The 24,873-nt window shown below is 35.7% G+C and overlaps 1 protein-coding gene and 1 pseudogene across 1 annotated transcript; one reads left to right on the top strand and one right to left on the bottom strand.

Annotated features, from left to right (window-relative positions):
- The first annotated feature begins 8,685 nt into the window (after window positions 1-8,685).
- Window positions 8,686-13,005, top strand: LOC113280451 (RNA-binding protein Y14A-like). The gene is made up of 4 exons (XM_026529075.1): window positions 8,686-9,095; window positions 10,450-10,586; window positions 12,089-12,234; window positions 12,748-13,005. The coding sequence occupies exons 1-4, from the start codon at window positions 8,813-8,815 to the stop codon at window positions 12,791-12,793; spliced, it is 612 nt and encodes a 203-aa protein (XP_026384860.1). The 5' UTR covers window positions 8,686-8,812; the 3' UTR covers window positions 12,794-13,005.
- A 2,156-nt stretch (window positions 13,006-15,161) lies between these two features.
- LOC113326441 lies at window positions 15,162-16,343 on the bottom strand (annotated as a pseudogene).
- Window positions 16,344-24,873: the final 8,530 nt, after the last annotated feature.

Below are 24,873 nucleotides of genomic sequence, written 5' to 3'. Positions count from 1 at the left end.
TAAATTTGTATATCAAGTAAATTATAATTTTTAAGGACATTTTTTTATGTATTTTGAAGTCATTATCTACAGTCAAACTAGTATTATTATTAAAATCCAAAATATATTATTACTATATGTCCTTGATTTGATCGGAAAATACTCTACATTTTTTTTTTCGTATATGAGATGATAATATTTCAGCCATAATTAGAGGGAGACTATACACTACCATACATTTCTCTTCCATCATGATCAAATCCAAAAAGGCTGCCATCTCAAATAAGCGCATAAATATTTTATTTTGCTTTTAATAAGCTTATGCCTCTTGGAAAGGCAAATCAAGTTACATTTATAAAATTCGTAGCATTTTATAAGAGGCCACAGATAGTGCCCCAATTGAGTGTATCAAAAAAGATCCACATTCTCATAATTCATATCACTCATGGGAAGATAAGGAGACTAATGCCTGCGGGCACTGGTACAAGTAATTCTGTGAATAATATTTTTTAAGATACACATATACTTGAGAATCTCGTAGGACTGTGATAAGCTAAATATTGTTGAATATTCCTCTACAATAGTTATTGAAATAAATGGTGGTGGTTGTGAATCCCTCTACAGAGGAATATCGACGTATGTGATTGGTTGGCATATAATCCAAATTAGATTGGATTGATTTCTCGATTAACACAATTTTGGATCCAAGACTTAACACCTTAAAAGTGCCAAGCCTACTAACTATAGGTTGGTGTAGTCATAATGCGTCATACGACAAATATGTTCATTTTAAAAACAATTTGAGGGTTTTCTTTTCGCTCGAACCTTAGGATTGGTTTAATAATTGTTCTTCTTATAAGACACATTTGGCGTGACAGTCTTTGAAGGACTCTTATGTGGTCGGGGAACATATTCAAATTTGTAATCCTTGTAGGATTCAAATTATATTCATGCAGCCAATTGACTCGATTTTATCAGGTTTAATAATCCTTTCTGTGTTTTTAAAATTTTGGTACGAACCAAAAATCCAGATTAATTAATTGATGATATCAACTTTCTAGGTCTCTTGAAGAGTTTTTAAAATACTAAAATCCACGCTTTAGCAGTATAAATTCTATTTTTTTTATTTCTTAAATTTGCAATTAGAATTATGCTAGCTTAAACTCATCTTTGAGATTGACTAGAGTTATTATTTTAATGCTTGTCTTCCGTAAGACTCGTATAGTTGGGTTAACATCCATATTTACGTCAAAAGTTGTACTCTTTTTCCTTCGTTTCAGGTTTTGTCCCATGTGATTTTCCTGACAAAGTTTTAACGAGGCAACATCTTATTGACGTTTAAATTTTCTTTCAAAATATTAATATTCGTGCTCTTTTTCCTTGTCCAATTTTTTTTCATTGGATTTTACTTGCAAGGTTTTTCATACCCAGAATAAACATGCTCCCTGGTCAAACGGTCTAAGTCCTAGACGTAAGATTGATGAATCCTATTGGGGTTAGTGGTTCCACATAGGGAAAAATACGGTTTAGTCCAAAAACCAGTCCAAAAGTACTGTTTATTCCAACCCGAGTCAACTAGGGACAAATTAGTCCAAAAAAGATGCAAAGACATTAATATCCTTCACACATTTTTCTTAATCCAAACTTGCTGCGAATTAAAACTGTTATTCTTCTCAATACCTAAACAAAAACTAGAAGAAAAAAAACGTTTATTTTTTTCAAAATAATCATTTAACCGAGAGAAAAAGAAACATAAATTAATGAAGGTTCAAATCAAAACTCTAGCCGGAAATACCATTTAGTCCTAGGAATAATATATTAGAGAGAGTCTAGTCCAGTTGACTCAGTCAACTATCTGTTTGGTCCTTTTGGAAAAATATATTACAGTTTGTTCCTAAAAATTATAATTTGGTCTTAGGGTGACGTCATGGATTATGTATTTGTTATCTTGTAGGGACAGAAATATCCTTTTGGGTCCATATATATACAAAAAAAGAGTAGAAAATATCTTATTCTCAGATTCACTTTCTCTCTCTTCTTTAGTTTGAGATATGTTTTTTTTTTCATTTCTCCATTCTTTTTTCTGCTAATGATGAAGAAGATGATGAAAGACGATGTTTTTGTTTTTTTCTTCTCTACTACTACTACTGTTGTTGTTGTTGATGATGATGAAGACGATGAAGAAGATGATGATGATGAAGCTTTTGCGTTTATTTTTTGTTTTTTTATCATTGTTGTTGCTGCTGTTTGAAGATGATGAAGACGACGATGATTTTAGGGCTATTTCTTCTATGTTTTCCGCTACTGCTCTTGAATATGATGACGAAGACGATGATGTTGTTGTTCGTAGCTTGAAACTCTTTGATTTCTTCATCGTTTTCTTCTTCTCCATCATCGTTTGTTGCTGCTGCTGTTGAAGATAATTAATATGATGATTTTTGATGAAGTTCATTGATTAGAATGAACTATGTTGAAAAATGATGAAGACGACGAAGTTCATCAAACAAAATGAAATCTGATTTTTTATGGTTTTTTTGTGTGTTCATGTCAAAGAATGAACTCTGTTTTAGATCTTGAGTTATTAGGAGTTCATTTGAACTTGGTTTTCATATAGGTTTTATTAGGAGTTCATTTGAAAGAATGAACTCGGTTTTATAGGTTTTATTAGGATTTCATTTGAAGAATGAACTCGGTTTCATATAGGTTTTATTAGGAGTTCATTTGAAAGAGTGAACTCTGTTTTTTGTCATAATAATGAAGCTTTGTGTTATGTTCATTTTACAGAATGAACTCTGTTTTCATGTGTGATTTAGTTTGGTTTCATTTGAAAGAATGAACTCCGGAGTTCATTAGACAAAATGAACCGCTACAAAAAATAAGTAAACAATTTTTTTTTAGGTTTTTATTAGGTGTTCATTTGAAGGAATGAACTCCGGAGTTCATCAGACATAATGAACTGCTACAAAAAATAAGTAGGAATTAACACGGAAGGGTACTTTGGTCCATTTAATATTTTTAAATAATTATGGACTAAATGGAAAGGGTGATTTCTGAAAGGACTAAACAGACTTGGGACTACCTAAAAAAGGACCAAACGATATTTTCCCGAACAAAAACTAGAAGGAAAAAAACGATTTTTTTCTTCAAAATAATCATTTAACCGAGAGAAAAAGAAACATAAATTAGTGATATTCAAATCAAAACTATAGATATGGATGAACATCGCAGCAACAGTAACATCATGGTGAAGAAGATGCAACGACAAAACAGTCCAGAATCATCATCTAAATCGAAATCAATGAATTAAAACAAATCAAGAGCTTCAAAGAGAACAAATCGACAACAAGCATTAGATTGAACATCTAATTAGGTAGCAAAAGATCCAAAACCATCATTATCTAAAAGGAAATCGGCGATTGAAGAGAAATCAAGACCTTCAAAGAAGAAAAACAACAACAAAAGAAGATTCAACACTTATTCAAGTAAAAAAAAAGGTAATATCATCTGCTACTTTCATATATTGGATTGTTATGTGTGTACGAGTGCTATTTTGTTAAATTTTTTGTGATAGTATACAGATCTGTACACTGACGTGATGTTTCAGGGATGTATTGCCTGTTACGTGTGTATGAATGTTATTTTTGTTAGATTTGTTATGATAGTGTACGGATATGTACACCGACATATTGTTTCAGGGATGTATGGCCTTTCATGTGTGTGAATGTCGTTTTTGTTTGATTTTTTGTGATAGTGTGCAGATCTGTACACCGCAGTGCGGTTTCAGGGATGTATGGACTGTTCTATGTGTATGAATGTCGTTAGATTTTTGTGATGGTGTAAAGTTCTGTACACCGAAGTGTTGTTTCAGGGATGTATGGACTATTCTGTGGGCATGAATGTTGGTAGTTTACATATTTATTGTGGTAGTGTACATATTTATGCACTGTAATGCTATTTCAGGGGTCTATGGATTGTTATGTGGGTATGAATGTTGTTTTTTTTAGATTTATTGTAGTTGTGCACACATTTGCGCAACAACATGCTATTTCAGGGGTATATGGACAGATTGATACACATATATGATAACTCAAGGATGTATGGCTTACAGTGCATAAATATGGCTTATTTCGTGGGCATTCATGTTGTTTTTGTTAGATTTCTTCAGGAGTGTACATACTTGTACGCCGCTGTATCATGTCATGGGAAATATGACCTGTTTTGTGGTTTTGAATGTTGGAGTTTTTCCATTTCTGTAGGTGTGTACATACTTGTACACTGCTGTATCATGTCATGGACATATGTCATGTTTTGTGTGAGCATGCATGCTGGATTTGTTAAATTTTTATAGTTACGTACATACTTGTACACCTATGTATCATCTCATGGGAATAGGATATATTATGCGGCTTTGAATGTCAGGTTGTGCCATTTCTATAGGTGTGTACAAACTTATATACTACTGTATCATGTCACGGGAATATGATCTTTCTTGTGTGAGCATTGATATTGGATTTGTAAGATTTTTGTAGGTGTGTACATATTTGTACACTAATATGTTATGTCATGGGTATATGATCTGTTTTGTGAGTACGGATGTCGCGGTTTTTATAATCTTCGAAGTTGGATTTGTAGGGTGTGCATACTAGTGCATGTTTCATAATTTTTGAAGTTGGATTTATCTGATTTTTATAGGTGTGTACATACTTATTGGAGATGGTAGCATCAGTTACTGCAGAAACCTGTCGGTGATCCTGCCAAACTGTAGAATATTGCAGAAGATAAAGCATACCAAGATTAGCGTGCGAGTAGGATAGAAACAACTTGATTTCTGGTTAAAACTTTCTTAAATTGTTTGTAACTTTATCAAACTTTTGACAACTATGTTTCTTAAATTTCTTAAACAAGTATGATTACTAGTAAACCTTGAATTAATCTTATTATTAGTGTGAATGATGTTTTGAATGTAGATTTGTGTCATATTTACAGGGTAGATTATAGGTAAAAAAATTCATGCATACATAATAGTGTACATGAAGGTGCACATCTACTGATAGGTTAGAAAATTAAAGTGTACATGATGTTGAACATGTATTGACATATTAGAAAATTATTCATACCCGCAGAAATGAAGACACATGTATTGAAGTAAAAACCAAACTAGATTCTTAAAATAAATAAGATAGTGTCATCCATTTTAACAAGCTACATGAAAACAAAAAGTACAAATCCGTAAGCAAGAAGGGTAGTAAATCATCAAGGGAAGGTAAGTAAAGCACTCAGTGCAGATCATAGGTATTCTTTACTTCTCCCTTAAAATTTTATTGCGTTGAGTTTTTCGTCTTCCAAATGGAGTCCTGGATATGGGACTAATGATCCTATCCATAAAAGCTTTTACCTGTCTTTTAGACATCAATATGATAATCTTCAACCTGGAAAATAAAACATAAAACACCAATGAAATGATATGGAAAAAACAAAGCACCATAAAGTTACAGAACTATGCACAGATTCAAAAACAATAAACATGTGTATAAATATGTTCACATTAAGAAAAAGCATGTGTACAACTATGTACACTTAGTTGCAGAACTATCCAACTTGAAAACAATCAACCTGTGCACAAAACAATCAACCTGTGCACATCCGTACCCATAAAATGCCATATATAAATGAGACAGGACAACGTGCACCATTTTATACACACGTATGCAACTTGAATCGTGTACCTAAGAAACAATATCACTACCCATATTGAATAAAATCATTTTGAGCTTATGAGTCCCTAGAGTTATAACATATTAAATCAAATAATACCTAACGACTTTGAAATGTGACATATCATCTGCATCATTACTAGAGTGAACTATGCTCAAAATAAGATTTCAAGTTCAATTGCGAAGGTAAAGAAACTTACCCTAGTGACATCCACCATTTATAAATAGAATAATCAAGAGGTAATCATCTCGTATCGTATCCATGTCCAACAATCTTCATTAACTGCGGCCAATGATTCATGCACCTGATTCAAAAAAAAAAAATTAATGTCAAAGGTGGATAAGGGTAATAAGTTCTTAATCATTAATAATCAGTATGTGTACAACTATGTACACATTAACATTAACATGTGTATAAACTATGTACACACAACAACATGATCCCAACAATCTTAAAATCAAAAATAAACTTCAAAATAATCATTACAGAGCATACAGGTGTGCAAATATGGGCACATCTATAAAAACGTAACAAATTCTTTCCATACTCACATGACAGACAATCCATTCATCACCGAGCATACTAGTGTACAAACATGTACAACTCTACAAAAATCAAATTAATCAAACATCCATACCCACAAACACAGACCATATAATTATGAGAGAGCACAATGGTGTAGAAATATGTACACAACTACAAAAATCCAACATTCATACCCCTAATTAAAGCATACCATATAACATTAACACAACACAAATGGTGTACAACTATAAATGGTGCACACCTTCAAAATCCAATTAATCCAACATCCATACCCACAAAACAGAACATAAAATCATGAGATATCACACTGGTGTATAAGTATGTACACATCTACAGAATAACAACAAAAATACAACATTAATTCAAACAAAACAACTCGTGTGTTCATCACACATAAAGTTTTAGTTTACAAATGTGTACGCATCTACCAAAATATGACAGAATACTCACCATGATTCAAAAACAACATATACAACCTTCTCAGACATGGTCGATACCCAATATATTACAAAAACCATATATCAAAATATCCGATGTACATTAAAGTGCATGCACATGCTATGCAAACTGAAACATATATTAGTGTACATACATTTACACCTCTACATAAAACTAAAACATTCATGCACATGCTAGCATCATACACCACTGGACATGCCATGCATTCATCAAAGAGCAGCCTAGTCTGCAAAACATTTACACTCTACAAAAACCTAACAAAATATAACATCCATACCCACATAACAAACCATATATTCATCACAGAGAATTTCAGAGTACAAACATGTACACATCTACAAAAAAATACCAAAATCTAGTGTATATACCAACAAAACAGGTCATGCATCCATCACATAGCATACTAGTGTACATGTATATAAATATTTACATGAAAATAACAAAATAGATCAATGGTTCAAATAAAACAACCCATGCATTCATCGTAGAAAATATTACTGTAAAAATATGTACACATCTACCAAATAGGGCCGAATGCTCACCATGATTCAAGATAGCATACAAAATCTACCCAGACATGGTTGATACACTGCATATTACAAAAAACATATATCAAAAACACATAAATGAAGACATCAAAGATCTAAACCACATGCAAAAGATCTCAAAAAGTAGCATTCTTAGGTTTAATCCACATACAATGATAAATCCAATAACTAATAAAAAAGATCCAAGTCACATCTAAAAGATCTCAAAATCGAATCCACTAAGACATAGATTTAACATTAAAAGATCCGAATCATATTTAAATTATCTGAGAATCAACCTTAAAATCATAATAAATCGAAACATATACAGTGTACAAGAAAGTACACATTCTGTACAGTCAAAAAAATAAAAGAAATCAATTACTCTATCAATTTAAACCATGAATAACTTTCAGCTTGTTAATAAAACACACAGAAGAAATGGAAAATCAGAAAAACAAAGACCAAAAATCGAATCGATTTCATATCATACATCCAAAAACAAATCAAAATCAAAAACTTAAAACAAAAGAGTTTCATGACAATCAAAACTTAACAAAATCAAAATCAAAAAAAGAAATCAAAATATCGAATGAAAGACGAAAGACAAAATTGATATCATCCCATACATTCAAACTAAGAAAAAAAATTCAAAAAAATAGATTCAAAGAAACAAACAAAATAGTAGAAAGGATGAGACTGAAATCTGAGATCTCTAACCTGGGATCGAAATCTGATGGAGAAACGATTGAATCTAAAAATCCCATCAAAATCTCTCTTGGTTTCTCTCTTTCTCTATCTCTGAATCTCTCCTGATTTAAATTTGAAATCTGAAAATTAAAAAAAAATCGTTCATATCCATGTATCATCATAAGGAAGGGCATTTCTGGTTCTCGATTAGTTTGAACCGGTACCATTTTGGACTAACTCGTTAAATATTTGCACCAAACTGTTAAGCCAGGGTTTTTTTTTTGGACTAGGGAGTACTAGGCCTAAGGACGCTGGACTACTTCCACGTATGATGACCTGACGCGTAGCATTCTTACACCATGTTTGTTTACTCCTGACTCATCTGAATCGTCTAGATCTGAGTGAAACCACCTGACTCATCTGGATCTGACTCAATATGTTTGTTTTGAGTCAGATCTGACTCAAAAATTTGTGAGTCAGGAGTTTGGTCCCATAAGTCAGGAGTATTTTGTTACCTGACTCAAATGGGTCCGAATCAGGAATTATGTCTGAGTCAGAGATCGAGTCAGATCTGACTCAAAATGGAAAACAAACAGTCTAACTGTTGACTCGGCCCGAGTCAGGGGTTGACTCAGATTCAGACGTCGAATCAGTTGCAAACAAACAGGTTGTTGGTCCATGAAGATGAGTTAACCAGAGGCAAACCACTACTAGTCCGCGGAGGTGAATTTAACTACAGTTGAGAGATATGATCTGATTAGACTTGGGTTTAAAATAAAAACCCTCTCTCTTCGAGACTGTGCGTAGAATACCGGAAACAGTTTTCTCCTCATTCCTGCCTAAGTAGATAGAAAAATCAATCGGAGAAGAAGAAGAGCAAAAAGGAAGTCGTGATAATGGCCAACAACGCAGATGTAGAAGCCGTTGATTTCGAGCCTGAGGATGACGATCTAATGGACGAAGGCGAAGTTGAAGCGGCTTCTCCTAGGGCTCCTCAGCCTAAGCTTAAATCAGCTGTTATTGGTGGTGGAGAAGGAGGTTCTTCTTCGTTCTCCGCACCAAAGAAGACTAAAGGTAGAGGGTTTCGTGATGAGCGCACCGAAGCTGAGCGCACCAACCGATTTGCTTCTAAAGATTTCGATTCTCTTGATTCTGATGGCGGTCCTGGTGCCCAAAGATGTAAGAATCTTGATTTTATGGCTCTTCTTATGCTAAGCGGAATGTTTGTTCTTTTTCAGCTCTTAATCTGTTTATTTGCGTGTAGATAGTTTTGATTTCTAGGGTGTAGTCTATGACTAATTAATTAGGCGAAAAATATGTTATCGTGGAGTATCATTTAGGGTTTGCGGCAGACATTTAGTTTAGGTACAGCAAAAGCTTTCTATCAACATTAGAGACACTCTAGGAAACAAACTCAATTTGCGAGGAAGATGAATGCTAGTTTAAGGTGATTGATTAGTTGAAAGTATTGTGGTGTCTTCGATTTCATGGATTTTACATTTACACCGATTTTAGACACGGATGGCTAGAATTGGGGGCTTGAGGGAAATTTCTCAATGTGATTCTTTGTTTAGAATCATTGCTCTTCCTCTTTGTTGGGCAATAAGTTGACTACTGATTGGACTGATCTGGTTGTAGTCTTAATTAGGACTGGACATTTTCGAACAGTAAGGATGAACTTGTAAATTACAGTCTCTGTATTACCAAGTTTATGAAAGAAGGTTATAATGGTCCCATTTGAATGTGTCAAGTTATAGTTTATATAGAATTTATGTAACAATTATGTGGGTATGAATTTCATTCTCCAGATGTAACAGTTATGTGGGTATGAATTTCATTTCATTCTCCAGCCTCAGTATGGAGTGTCTAACACCAATGGGGTGGTGGACACAGCATGAAAACCAAATCGGTGGTCCATGGAAAAGAAAAATCTACCCATGTTCTTAAGTAAAAGGAGACAATTAATCATAATTGGTGTAAGAGTGGCACTTATAATGCTAAATAAATTAGTTCAGTTGGTTTCCCCAATATTGAGACATGCCGACACAAAAATTTCTTGAAAACTGCAGACCCTTGTTAGATAGCTTTTGTCTGTCAATCGCTCTATGAATACCTTACGCTGTTGTTATAACGAAGAATGATTAGACAAACAATAGATAGAGTAAAATTACACATTTGACATAATGGCTTCGTAAAAGAATTAAGCTGGTAGTTTAGTGAGTTCCATATTATGTTGGAAAGATGTAGGATATCATTTGTCATGGATATCATAAATTTGCATCTTCTAATTCGTGTGACCTTGCTGTAGTTCTGCTGCCTTATCTATCTGTAGGAAAGGTTAATGGGCAGCGCTTACTCATATATTATAAATTATAATGGTAGCTTTCACATTTTCAGCTACGGAAGTTCAGCTGTGCTTACTAATTTATGATGCTTTCCTATCTTACTGGGTACATCCACACCTGCGCATTACAAGTGTATCTATATTTGTTATATTATCTTGTGTCTCATTAAGTTTTCATCTATACCACAGCCATTGAAGGGTGGATTATTTTGGTTACCGGGGTACATGAAGAAGCACAAGAGGATGATCTTCAAAATGCATTTGGCGAGTTTGGTGAGATTAAGAATTTGCATCTGAATCTTGATCGCCGTACTGGATTTGTCAAGGTATGTAAAAGCTTTTAGCGGGTATCTTTCTTCATGGTATAGATATGTGCAGTTTCTTGCAGGATGAGTACTCTCCATGTAGTACCTCACAACTTCTGGTGTTACCTTAGTGCAAACTAGCATCCTTTTTCAACCACTTTATAACGCTTCAACTATACGTGCTCTTTTGTAATTAATGTTTTCTAACTTATAGATAATGTAGCTTACCATGTATGCCAAAACAAGAAGCGTCTATACTCCATGATATTACATTGTTTTGGCTTTTAATCTAGTGTGCAATCAAGTGTGTTTGTTAAAGTTATAACATTTGTTTTTGGAATTATCGGATCTTGAATCATATCTACGAGTGGACCAAGTACTATAGGACACTTGTCTCTTTCACATGCACCCTCACTGCCCACTGAACAAGGGAAGCAGCTTTTAACGCATATAGCTTGTAAGAGAATTAAATTTGCTTGAAAAGAGTTTTAAAAACTAAGTTTAGTTTTGCTGGGGAAATAGTCCATTTTTAAGCACTGCTTTGTAACACTGTATTCAGTGTTTAGTTTCTTTTTTTAACTGTGAGTAGTTAAATCTAATTAGGCACACAAAGAAGATTGTACTGAATGTTCTATGAAGCCATGAGGGCAAACGTAGAAGTTTATTTTGAAACTGTGCAATTTGGTGGAAACACAATGTTTACTAATTGTTTAATTATTAATTGTTTAAATCTGTTTTACAAGGACACTTCAAAAAAATAATGGAACCGTGTCGACACATTTGGACATGGACACGTGTAGGAAACGGCTCAATTACCAAGAATAGAATAAAATACTTAATAGGATTTAAAAATACCTTAGTTATAGCAGATTTATAAGATATTTTCACTATCCTAACTTCTATAATGACCTTTATCTTTGGTAAAAAGATATTTTCTTATCTTCATTAAGGAGTTTTACCTTTAGAGAGATATTTCCCTACAACTACAGCTATACCTATGAGATCATGAAGATATGTAGAAATATAAATGGAGTCTGTATTTCTAATGCCTTTTTTATTGATCATACACCTATATGTATGTCTTTTGCTAAGTTCGCTATCCGTGTACCCGTTTTCTAGTTTTTTGAGTTGTCGTGTCAAGGTACCGTACTGGACACAGGACACTGACACCGTGTCCGTGTCGTTGTAACTCAGGTTAAAATTTTTGAAATGTTTTTTTTCTGCTTGTTCATGTGATGAGACGTATAACTTAAGAGCAGACTTGACTAGACTTCTTTTGAGACGTATAACTTCTTTGACTAGACTTGTGGTTTTATGATAAGAGTTATTGTTTAGCTTGTTTAGCTTATTGATTTCTCAATAAACCAGTTACTACTAGTAGAGCAATTGGGATGCATTTGTCTGTTTCTGTCTCTAGTATAGATGGCATAGAGGAAATTAACTGCAAGCTGCTAGTTCCTCTTACAAATTTTCCCATTTGGCATCTTCTATTTATCACCAGACGTATAATATTTTCTTTCCAGGGCTATGCATTAATCGAGTATGAAGAGTTTGAGGAGGCTCAATCTGCAATATCCTCAATGAATGGGGTCGAGCTTCTAACCCAGTCCATCTCAGTTGACTGGGCCTTCAGCACTGGACCCTCCAAGCGGAGGAACATGAGGAGGAGGTATGTTAAGTCTTTCAGACTGTTTTTGTATGCGGTGTCACACATCACTTACTTATTGTTTCTACTATGGTGATCATGGCGAGTGATTGTGATTGCTGTTTATTATTTTCTTAGTAGATTGGGAGCCTTCATATGCTGTATTATTATTTACTTATGTGTTTCTAGTATCTGATTTCACTTCTCTTTGTTTGCTTAAAAGTGCAACTGATTTAATGTTTGTTTTTAGTTTTCTATTGCATTGAACAGAGGTCTTAGTATCATAGATTGTTCTTACACGGTCTTGGTAATCCAAGTCATTTCTAACCAATATGATTTTTATTTTACTTTTCTCTATAAACTGTACTGGGTACAACCTCTTTTTTTATCCGTAGTCTACCAATGCAAGAAAAAGCTATATGACTGCGGCATCAGTATGTTATGTTACTTTGTGATTGAACTATCTTGCTGTACCGCAAGTTTGGATGCACTCCTATCTCTTCCTAAAAATAATATACTGGCTTTAATTGTCTGCAGATCACCACGTGCGCACCGTTCTAGAAGTCCGAGGAGGAGGTACTGAACAGTACTATGATTTCTGGATAGTGAATTTCGATTCACATCCACCCGGAGTTGGGTGGACTGTTTTTTTTTTTTTGAGCAATTGGTTTTCATTTTCTTTAGTGATCTGAGTCTTAGTTTGTAACATCTGTCACATTTGTCTCTTATGCTTGTGATCTTTTCTTTGAGTGATGATTATATAAAAGCTGCAATGTTGTATCTGGATTTAACACACTGGTTATCTTTAAGATGATCCGGCCTAAAATGCATCCTTCTAGGAAGCCCACGTCAAACCATGAATTATTAGGTGGCTGATTAATAAATAGCCACAGGGTCTATAATAAAGTCTCGTTTTCCAGATTTGAGGACGAGTCTGGTTTGAAGCTTGGACAGTAGAGTCTTGGTCAAAGAAGTTGCAAAACTGTGTTACAATACAAATGTTTGCAACGCAATCAATATATACTATCAAACAATAATATGCCAAAGCCGTTTTCTTCATGGACGTACCCATGGCAAATGATCTTATGATTCACACCACAAACAAACATTTCCAGAGACGAGCACAAAAGCAAAGGACAAAACTTCTTACATTAATATTTTTAGGTGAAGTTAAAGGTAAGCAAGAACAAACAGAATAAACTCCCGTACATAGTTTTCTTCCCGTACATGGTTTTCTTGGCCTGCAATAGCAAGGTTGCATTTATATTATTTACAAACATAGATTTTTGATTCATGCTATGTTGAACCGTTTACATTTGTCTTCTTTTCCAACTTAGATCCTTTTTCCAGTCCCCATTTGTGTTTATAAAGCGGTCTTTCAACACTCTTGAGGTTTGAACCATCAACTGCATTTTACGCAAGCTGCCTTCACAACATTAACGGATGCGAGGACCCGTTGAAGGTAATGTGAAAAGAAAGGCTTTCTCATCTTCGCCTGATGTTGGTCGTGGTAGTAATTCTCGCAGGTTTGTTGGAGTAAGACAGAGACCGTCAGGGAGATGGGTGGCTGAGATCAAAGACTCCATACAGAAGGTTAGGCTATGGCTTGGTACATTTGATACAGCAGAGGAAGCAGCGCGTGCCTATGATGATGCCGCCCGCACCCTCCGTGGACTCAACGCTCGCACTAACTTCGAGTTGCCACTGACGAACTCATCCACAGCCTCTTGTTGCTCTTCCAACAAAAGTAATAGAGCTGCAGAGAAGTACATGACACCGTTCTCCTTTGAGGATGGTATTAGTACTAAAGCTACTGCAAAATTTGAAATGAATGATGGTGGAGATCAATTAGGTGGGCTGCTTGGTGCACTCAAGGCAAAATTACTGGAAGAAAAGGTTGTCCCAGTAAGAATATTTGGTACTACTGGTGCAAGTCAGAGGTCAAGGGTCATGGTCACCCGGCTGGATCATCATACTAATTATTTAAATAGTACTACTCCTAGAGGCAGAAAGATCAGCAGAAGTGATAGTATAAAATGTCCTGCTCTCGATAACGATCAGATAAGTAGTAGACTGCGCACTGTTGTAAAAAACAAAGCGGGTGTTCAAGTTCGTGGGTCTAGTTATTATAATTTGGCAGTTGTAGCAGGTCCCAGGAATGATAGGGATGAGGAGACTCCCAAGCAGAGGGATCTAAGCTACAGTGAGGATGATAACTTGCTGGGAGCAATAGCTAGTCAGGGTAAAGTTAGTGGTAGTACTGGCAATGGTCCTGCAATTTATGATCCTGACGACCTTGATCATTTGATGCACGACAATGAAAATTTCAACCATGTTGAGCATGGTTGTCATGGAGCAGGTAATTCGTTGGCGACTACTAATGAAACAGAAGCAACTTCACAAGATGTCATTTCGCAGCAACTGTTGTATGGTGCTAATGTTGAACGAGGCCTAGGACATTATGGTACTTGGTCACTCTTTGAGGTGCCTAATCATCGCCATCATCTTCATGAAGAGTATATGGCAGAATTCGATGACGAGGAAAATAATAGGGATGTTTGGAATGCCATTCAAAATGAAGTATCATCTTTGCTAAGCTAAAGTTGGGGTTGGCAAAGAAGTTGGGGCATTCAACACATGAGTGATGATGTCAAAATGTGTCATGTTCCCTTCTAATATATCCCCAACAAATTATAAAACTGGTTCTTAAGCATTAGAGATATTAACTAGCAATTCATTACTGTAATCAGGTAGATTTTGAAACTTGTTAGTAAAACAAGTTTTCCCACCTCCCTACTTCTTGGAACTGGCTAATGATGAGCAGCACTTTGCAGGGTGTCAAGTCAAACAAAAACAAAACGTGTAGATAAAATCTTGTTCATCTCTGCAAGCTTTTTTTTTAATATTCAAATTGACTTTGCAAAGTGAAAAAAATAATACATTTTGTTGATCCTACATATACATGCACTTGATTATTTCATATATTCTTGATTGAAATCATAACATCGATCATCTCTTACCGGCTTCCAATAATTCATCTAATATTTGAGACTGATCATGTGCTGTGATAATCTGTTCACTTTGTGGTTCTATTCGTGCACAGTTGGCATAATGCAACTGTTCCAACATCCGGAAATATGCATAAGGTCCCCAGCCTTCAGTATGATATGGAGGTGGGAAAAACTGCAGGTAAAAAATTGTTGCCGTCGTCAGACCCAGAATAGCTCCACCAAACACGTCGGCCCAATGATGCCAGTAGACATCCACTAAAGTTATGGCAACACCAGATGCGAGCAGTAGAGGAAGAACCACAACGCACAATTTTGCGACATGACCTTTTTGGTCGAAAGCCTTAATTTTGCCCGCCAAGTATAACGAGAGAAAAGCTAGACCAGCAAACGACCATGAGGTATGACCACTGGGAAAACTTTTATAAGCCTCCCTGACCATATTTTCCTTTCCATGGCAGGTAACATTCCCAGCTAGATCATAAACATCTTGGCCATCGGGAAAACAACGCCAAAAGAAGTGTGGCCGAGGTCTTCACGGTTGCATTTTTTATCGCCTCCTTTAGGATACCGGTTGTGATTACAGTGAATAAAAGACCAAGCATGCCCAGCTGCATATAACGGAACAACCCAGAATTTGACTGTGACATCTTTCAATGGAAATTTGAGATCATTCATCATATCCTTTCCGATAATGACGAAATGGATGAATCAGGTAGATGATGAGGTACAACACCATAAGTAGAACCAACATAATCCAATCATACATATGTTTTCTCGCAACTCTAGCCCCATGGGACTTCACTGTATGCACATTTTGACGGGTATTCGTCATTTTAAAGCTTCAAGGCACTTTTTTTTTTCTTCTCCTACAAATTGTCTTTATCTCTACGGGAGATAAAGAGTATATATATACATTCTCCTTCACTAGAGCTAAAATAAAAAAACATATCCCCGAGAATTCAAGAATGATATGTAATGCTTCAAAAAAAAAGAAAAGAATGAAATGTAACGATTAAAGAGTATAATAGTGAGAAAATGACTTGTAATTGTTGTTGTGATCGAGATTTGAAAGAAGGAGAAGATGAAACAAAAAGATAGAAACGGAATAGTGAGAAGAATAAGAAGCAGATCTGCAGAAGCTATAGAGGAGAGGGCGATGGCTTTTTCTTTCTTTTGTTCCCTTCGTGATAAGGATAACAGGACCTGGCTGTAAGGGTAAGTATGTAAAGTAGACATTTTTTTTTTTTTTTTTTGACAAAATCAACTAAAAATGACCAAACTCGTGGGTCTAGGTGGAAAGGCTAACAATTGTGGCACTTAATAAATTTCAAAAAAAAACGGTGGCATTTTTTTAAAACCAGAAGTCAAAAGTGCGGCGGTGTGTTAAAATTCTTTCCCACATTCAATTCTTCTTCTGTGAGTGCTTATGGTTCGCTTCATGGACCCCTGTTCAACATTTTGATTCCATTGAAATTCTAACCCCAAAAGGAGTGGAGATGCTAACAGATCTTGCGCTACTTTGTTTAGCTCTTCTGCTAATTTGAGTTACAAACCCCTTACAATGGTTGATGGTGAGCTTGCTGCTACCATTAAAGATGTTGATATCTTTAATGGGTTTGTTGTGGGAAGATGGTTGTTGGAGGTTTTGTTAGTAAAAGGTACCCTTTTATGCTTGTGAAAAACACTATTGAGGATAGGGCTGGCAACGGATAAATATCCGCCGGATATTGGCAGTACCGATAAGGTTAAGGTTAAGCATTATCGGATATCCGGCGGAAGCCAAAAATTCCATATCGATAAGGTTAAGGATAAGCTATCGGATATCGGAATTTTATCCGATAAAATCCGGTAATTAGGAAAAAAACTAAAAACCTAAAAAAATAAATAGAGTCTTAGTCTTTTTGAGTTCAGAATGTTCGGTGGAAAGTACAAACCCACACAAAGACAATGTTTAGAGTTACTCCCAGTCTAGTGAATGCAAAAGAAAGTACATAACAGACTACAACAAAGCCAAAAAAAAAAAAACACAATGTCTATCAAAGGCTAACAATGTCAAAAGTGAGTACAGTAAAACCTCTCAGGAAGAATACCCTATATAGGAATAAACTCCATATAAGAATAAAAATTTCTGGTCCTGATTTGGGCCAGTTACATTTAAGAATAAATTCCACATTGGAATAAGTCATAAATTTTTCCAGTCCCGTCTTAAGGAACCTACCTCTATATAAAAAATAATTGATATTACGATATAAATAATCTAGGTCGTGTCATGCATCAAAGTTTAAGATGAAGAGATTCTTGTAATCATTTACACGATCATTTTGCTTCAAAGTGCATTCTTGGCTTTTTTTCTGCATAACTTAATACAAATATCTTTCACTCACATAATTTCACTGGTCAATTCTCCGTGATATCTTTCACTTATATGATTTCTTTGGTCAATTTTCGGTGTCAAAGTTGAGTTAATATTTACCTAGATTCATTTTTGTGTTTCCAATGCATATATATGTATTTTCTCAAGTGCATGTATGAAAAATTTTCTTTGGTCTATTCAAGGTACGCCTCCGTATAATAATAACCCCTATATACGAATATTTTTTTATGTCCCTAGAATATTCTTATACAGAGGTTTTTCTGTAGTGTGATCTTGCTTGGTTGCCTGGCATGTTGCATCATTGCATCAACTTCACTTCAGTCCACGATTTCCATATCTACATTTACAAAGAATCAATTGATAAGAAAATTCATTACAAAAGCTTTCACCACTATAAGCAACACACATACCCACATGCTAATCAAGCAAAAGATATGCAATCTAAAAATTCACAGAGGTAACAAGGTGCAGAGAGATATAGGAGAACGACAAAATTTCACGCTGAGGAAGATGGGCTTAATCCTCTCAACCATGAACCAAATAACAATCAAAAACAAATCTAAACATCAGATGGCTGCAATTTCATATACCACAACACATAAAATCACCATGCATCTCAAGAGGTATTTACCTAACGAAATAATACCTATTATCAAGCTTCTTAGTTAACGAAAGAAATTCACATACAAAATAATGTACCTAACATTTTATGAAATCTCAATTTGCAAATTATGCAGTACAAAGATACAATTACAAAGATGCAGAATGTGCTTAGGAAGCCAATATGTATTAAATCAAACCAATATGTTTTTCAGCCTTACCCTTCCAAAAGAACCATATGTTGTCACTTGTCAGTATTGATTCGATTCATGATACTGTAAAGTTTTCAAGCATCGGAAAGCTAAGGAAAAGAACTAAGGAAAATAAAAGAAGATTTACCTGCATCAAATAAGTCTGGTAGCCAATCACTTAAGCATACCAATGCTTGGACTAATCTGGAGTTAATGAAGTTCTATGTGTTGTTGGAACCCTTACTGAACATGGACTCTGATGCCACACTGGTCACTGGCAGAGCCAACACATCTCTTGCTATCTTTGCCAGACTTGGGTACTTAGGGCCATTCATTTTCCACCAAACCAATACATCAAAGTTCAATTCATCTTGGACTGACGGGGTTGGAAGAATTGGTTCTTCTAAGTACTTCTCTAACTCAGACTTTTGAACATCACATTCATCATTTTCCAACATAAAATCAGCATAATCTGCGTTAGCTGTACCTGACCTTCTTACATCCTTGCGAGAGACAGAGTTGCTAAAGAAAGCAGGAGCTGAAGTGCCGTTTTGTGATTCATATGCATTGAAAATTCGGGTCAAGTCTGTTTTGAATTTCTCATAGTTTTTAGAAACTTCAGAAGCTTGATAATCTTTTAAATACCCGATGAAGAATTGATCAAGATATTTCCATGCTGAACCAGGATGAAATGCTACAAGTAACCCTAATTTTCTCTGGAAAAAATTGATTCTCAGAATATCAAAATTAAACATAGAAACATTCATGACTTACTTAGGGTTTCGATTAGATTAGAAGAACAACAAAATATGCAATCGATTTGGGGGAAAAAAGAAATCTAACTTTGAAACAATAGATTATATTCATGAATTAATTCTCTGAGAGTCTCTGATCATCAAACTTCTTGATCAAACCTACTCAGTCACTCAATTCCTTTCTCTCAATCTTCTCAAACTTCTCGAATCGACGAATCTCTTCTCTGTTGAGTTTTTTAGAATGAAAAAACGCTAGACTAGAGAATAGAGATTCAATAGAGATTAGAGATTCAATAGATAATTAGAGAGTATTAGGTTCTCCGACAGTCGATAGGGTAGGAAATTACAAGTACATCCCTATGCTATCGGATGTCGGATATTAACCTAACGGATAGAGCGTATTCTGATTCCGATAGGGTTAAGAGGTAAAATTCTATAGAATATCCGATGCTGATATCCGATATGTCGGATTAAATCCTATAGGAAGTCGGATTTTCGGAAACGAATCTCGGATTTCAGCTATCCGTTGCGATCCCTATTCATGGAGATAAGGCTTTTATTCTTACTTTCTCTTTAGATGAAGATCGTATAACTGCACTGGAATATGGACCAGTATTTGTTTCTGGTAGCCCTTTCTTTGTTAAAACTTGGGATCCTTTTGTTGAACAGGAGTTAGAGATTATTCAATCTGTTCCCGTATGGTTGAAGCTGAGAAAAGTATTTGTTAATGCTTCCGATCCTGAAGGTTTGAGTATTATTTCAAATGTTGTTGGAATCTCTTTGTTACTAGATGGTCCCACTGCTGCTAAAACCAAAATAGCTTATGCTCACGTTTGTGTAGAGGTAAATCTAAATTCTGAACTTAAGAATAACATCCCAGTTGTGTTTGAGAATGGTAGGAAATGCAACATTGAAGTGTGGAATATGCATGGAAACCACCTTAGTGTCTGTTTGCTCTACATTTTGTACTAATGGAAGTATTTGTCCTAAGGAAAAGGTAGCACTACTACAATATCCGTGTGAGGCTAACTTCAAAGCGAAGGATTTCATTAGAGTTGTTTCTGCAAGTCATCAGTGTCAGTTTGATACTGAAATGCAGTTGCTTTCTGGTGGTGAAAAATAATGGACTCCTGTCACTCACAAGAGGAAATCTATGAAGCACAGTGCTGAAGAGATTGTAGTGGAGGTTAATGGCTCACAATCTACACCAATGTACCCTCCAGGATTGAGTTACCCAGAGCACAAGCACCTGCAAGTCAGTTGGGATCTTCAGCTTCTATGAAGAACTCTTTTGATCCTCTGGTAGAGGTTTCAGTTGATGGCCATGTGGAGGACCTAGATGAAGTAGGATATCTTGCTATGAGGGAACTTTCTTAAACTTATGTAGCTGAATCTTCTAAGGCGGATTTTCCTGGAGTTATTGGTATTGCAGAACCAGTAGACTCCATCAGTCTAAATCTAGCTCCATGCAAATGGGTGTGAGAGGTTCCGATCTGAAAAAGTCATGTCGGATTAGGCAGCCTCCTTCTAGACTTGCCTTATATGAATAATATTGGTTGTTGGAATGTCAGGCGGATGAATGACCCCCTGAACCAAGTGAGGGTAAGTGCTACCATTCTTAGAAATAATATCAAAATTTGTGGTTTGGTCCAAACTCGTGTACAAGAGTCAAATAAGGATTTTGTTAGGAATAAAATTAAACCTTCTTGGATGTATTTAGATAATTAATCTCGTCATGCTCTAGGTAGAATTTGGTTGCTTTGGGACCCTAGCTAGTTTTGTTAAGGTTAATTACTTATTCAACACTGCTCAATGTATCTTTATTAGGGCCTTTATCTGTGATGGACCTTGGTTTTTCCTTACCTTTGTCTCTGGGTATAACTCAGAGGATTTAAGGAAGGATCTGTGGTATAAAATATCCAACTTTGCATGTGATAATAATCTTCTGTGGTGCAGTATTGACGATTTCAATGCTTATTTTTTCTCTCATGACAAGCAAGGAGGTGCCCCTCTCAACTTAGATAATTTATCAAGTTTTCAAGTTTATTTGCAAAATGCTCAATTGTTTGGTTGTCTTATGTGGGGTGCTTTTATACGTGGTCTAATAAACAAGATGATGCATCTAGAATCACCTGTAAACTTGATAGAGTGTTTAACAACGTGGCATGAATGGATTGCTTTTCTGATTCAGTCATTGAATTATTAACTTGCGACATATCTGACCACTCTCATATGGTTACTAGTGTGTTTTCTGGCAGAGGGAACGAACCCAAGGCTTTTAGGTATTATAATGCTTGAGCAGAAGAAACAAATTTTCTTGGTGTAGTCTTCGTATCTTGGAATATCAGAGTTCGGGGAACCCCAATGTTTATGTTTGTTACTAAGTTAATGAATGTTAAGAAGTTTCTTATTGCTTTGAGGAAGAATAAATTAACCAATTTCAGTTCTCAAGTTGGAGCGGCAAAAGCTCATCTTTCCTATGTCCAGCAAGAGTTGCAGGTAAATCCTTTTTTGTGTCGACACTATTAATGCGAGGCTGTCACAGATTACACTAAGAAAGATAGATAAGAGGAGTCGATGATGAAGAAACAATCCATAGTGCGATGGATGAAATTGGGGGATAACAACACTCTTTTTTTCCCCTCCATAAGTCCATAATTGAGAGAAAAGATGGGAATATGATTCTTTTATTGTATGATGCAGTTGGTACGAAGCTTACTTCTGACCAAGACATTGCTTCCGAATGCATTGCCTACTACTCCAACCTGTTTGGCTAGCATTCAACTACTCCTTTTGATGTTCAGTCGTCAAATTGAATTGCAATACAAGGTTTCCGAGGAGGATGAAAATGGCCTCATAATTCCAGTTACGAATGATGAGATCATCTTTGCCTTGTCCGCTATTGATTCTGTAATGCTCAGGGGTCAGATGGGCTTTGTTTTCACTTCTTCAAGTGCTGTTGGAGTATTATTGATACTGATTTCCTCAAGGATGTCAAGAGCTGCTTCGCTAGCACCAAATTATTGTCCGAGGTAAATGCTACTCTTGTTTCCTTGTTTCCTAAGATTCTTAATGCTTCTTCCTTGAATGATTTTCGGCCTATTGCTTACTGCAATGTTATATACAAGTGCATCACCAAGATATTGACCATTCATATCAAGCATGTAGTAAAGAAGTTGGTTAGACCTTGCCAATCTGCCTTCATTTAGAGGAGATATATCCAAGACAACACTATGCTAGCTCATGAGCTGTTACGAAACTATCATAGGAACAATGGTGCCCTTAGGTGTGCTTTAAAGATCGATTTGAGTATATCCAATGACTTTATTAGGTGAGATGCTCTTCTCATTACTTTGGAAAAGTTTCATATTCCTCAGAAATTTTTTAACTGGGTAAGAATGTGCATCACTGCCCCTAAATTCTAAATAATGGTAAATGGTTCTGCCTACGGGAATATTGAAGGTAAGCGCGACATTAGGCATGGATTCCCCCTCTCACCCTATCTTTTTGTTATTCTTATGGAGGTTTTTAACTCTCTGATGCTTAAGCAAGTGCAGTTGGGCTTCTACTCTCTCCACCCAAGATGCAAGAAACCGATTATCACACTTATGCTTTGCAGATGATCTTTTGGTCTTCATGAAAGGTGATGTCCAGTCAGGATCTCTTTCTTATACTCTTACTCTCTTCTCCAACAGAACCGGGCTTGTGATAAATAATAGGTAGAACAACATTTTTCTTTCGCCAGTTGATGCTTCCATTGCTTTGAGTATCAAAGCTATGCTAAGTTTTGAAGGGGTTACCAGTCAGGTATATAGGCCTTCCTCTATTTTCGACTTGATTATCACACTCTTATTGTTTGGATCTGATAGACCATCTGATTGTGAGAATCAAATCCTAGAAGGCGCGAGCTTTTTCCTTTGCTGGTAAGGTTCTTCTTATAAAGGTTATTCTTAGCAGCATGCTAATTTTTTGGACTTCATTGTTTGTCCTTCCGAAGAGAACTGTTAATACTCTTAATGCTATTTTTAGGGAATTTCTTTGGTCTGGCGTAGAGCTTACTCAAGTGGTCAGTTGTATGCTTACCTTATAAAGAAGAAAGATTTGGTATACGTTGTATCGAGGCTACTAATACTGCTTCTAATGTTCGTCATATATGGGATAATCTTATTAAAGGCAAGGATTTCTGGTTTCTTAAGATCCATGTGGATGCTTCTTGGTGTTGGCGGTATATATTGGATCATCGGGCTGTAGATGTTAAGTTTGTTCTATAATTAATTGGTAATGAGGAGAGCACAAAGTTGTGGACGTATAGATGGCTTCCACAATATAATCTCCTTAGTCTGTTTCCTCATCATTTTACTTATGATTCTGAACACCAAATTGATGTTCATGTTAGTAGTTGCTTAACAAATGATGTATGGTCATGATCTCCTAATCTGGTTAATGTCATGTGTAGTATCGCCTTAGATGTCATGAATGTAAAAACTAAGCATCTTATTGAGGATAAAGTGGTTTGGACCGCTAACAAACAGGAGACTATACTATAGAGGATACTTATAGTGCTATCAAGCCTAATTCTGAAACCAAGGAATGACATTCTCTTGTTTGGTTCTCTAATTGCATTCCTAGGCATTGCTTTATTTCATGGGTAACGCCTCATAGAGGTCTGAAGACCAGGTTTAAACTCCTTCCTTGGGGATTGAGTGTAGACCCTGTCTGCGTGCTATACAATTTAATGCTTGAAGATCGACGACTTCCACATATTGTTTAAATGTAGCTATGCAACTATTGTTTGGAGTGATCTGATAAGACTTGTAGGGATGTGTCTCATTCTGATTGGTGAGTCAAATCTGATGGTGTGTGACTTATTTTGCAAGGAGATAGTTCAACTGGTACCTTACCCAAGTTGGCCTTTAACGCTAACATATATCACATTTGGGGTGAGAGGAAACGCATGATATTTACTCAAAAAGTGCTTTCTACTTCTGTTATTTTATAGAGAATTAGAGAGGATGTAAGGCTTAATCTAGCCTCTGTCAATGCTCTTATGGAAGAAAATATGCAGAATAAAGTGATATCCTCAAAATGAAACTACTTCCCTAGATTTTATCATCCTTATAAGATTCAGATTACTTGGGTTAAACCAAATATTCGTAAGTTTGCTATTAACACTGACGGTACTTATAAGGGTGGTAGTGCAGGGTTTGGTGCCATTGTTAGAGATGACAATGGGGAGACAATTGGAGTGGTTACTGGCAACTCATAGCATGTGTATGTTATTTTTCATAAGCTTCAAGGAGCAAAAGTTGGTCTCAAGATTGCTATCATGAAAGGGGAAATAAAAGTCTCCTTGCGTATGGATTCCACGGTTGTGTCTTTTTTCACTAGGCCAAATGTTGTGCCTCCTTTATTCTGTCATCATACTTGGATGTCGATACAAAGGCTCAGGAATAATTTCCAAGAGTTTACTAATTTTCATTCTTTCGTAAAGAGAATAGAGCCGCAGATCTGATCCAAGTAATTTTCCAGAAGACCTACGGAAGATTGTGCACGAAAACATAATGAAGAAAATTTAAGCGAAGAACTCAACTAGTAGAGGCGAGGTTTTGTAGTTGGCTCCTTCCTTGCTTTTGTTGTTTGTTATCTAGATTGTCCTCGTTTTTTTTTCTTGTTTGGTTGAGGTTCCCTTAATCCCCTCTTTTTTCCAAAACAAGAAAAAAAGGAAAACCGTC

This window comes from Papaver somniferum, chromosome 1 (assembly GCF_003573695.1).
Source record: "Papaver somniferum cultivar HN1 chromosome 1, ASM357369v1, whole genome shotgun sequence".
In the NCBI taxonomy this organism is placed as follows: Eukaryota; Viridiplantae; Streptophyta; class Magnoliopsida; order Ranunculales; family Papaveraceae; genus Papaver; species Papaver somniferum.
Note: the sequence above shows the minus strand (reverse complement) of the source record. Positions and strands in the feature narration are given on the sequence as shown.

Bases quoted from the DNA above. Each gene is read 5' to 3' on its own strand.
- LOC113280451 (XM_026529075.1), top strand. From the start codon at position 8,813: ATGGCCAACAACGCAGATGTAGAAGCCGTTGATTTCGAGCCTGAGGAT. The intron at 9,096-10,449 runs GTAAGAATCTTG...TCTATACCACAG, and splicing joins CGGTCCTGGTGCCCAAAGAT to CCATTGAAGGGTGGATTATT. The intron at 12,235-12,747 runs GTATGTTAAGTC...AATTGTCTGCAG, and splicing joins CGGAGGAACATGAGGAGGAG to ATCACCACGTGCGCACCGTT.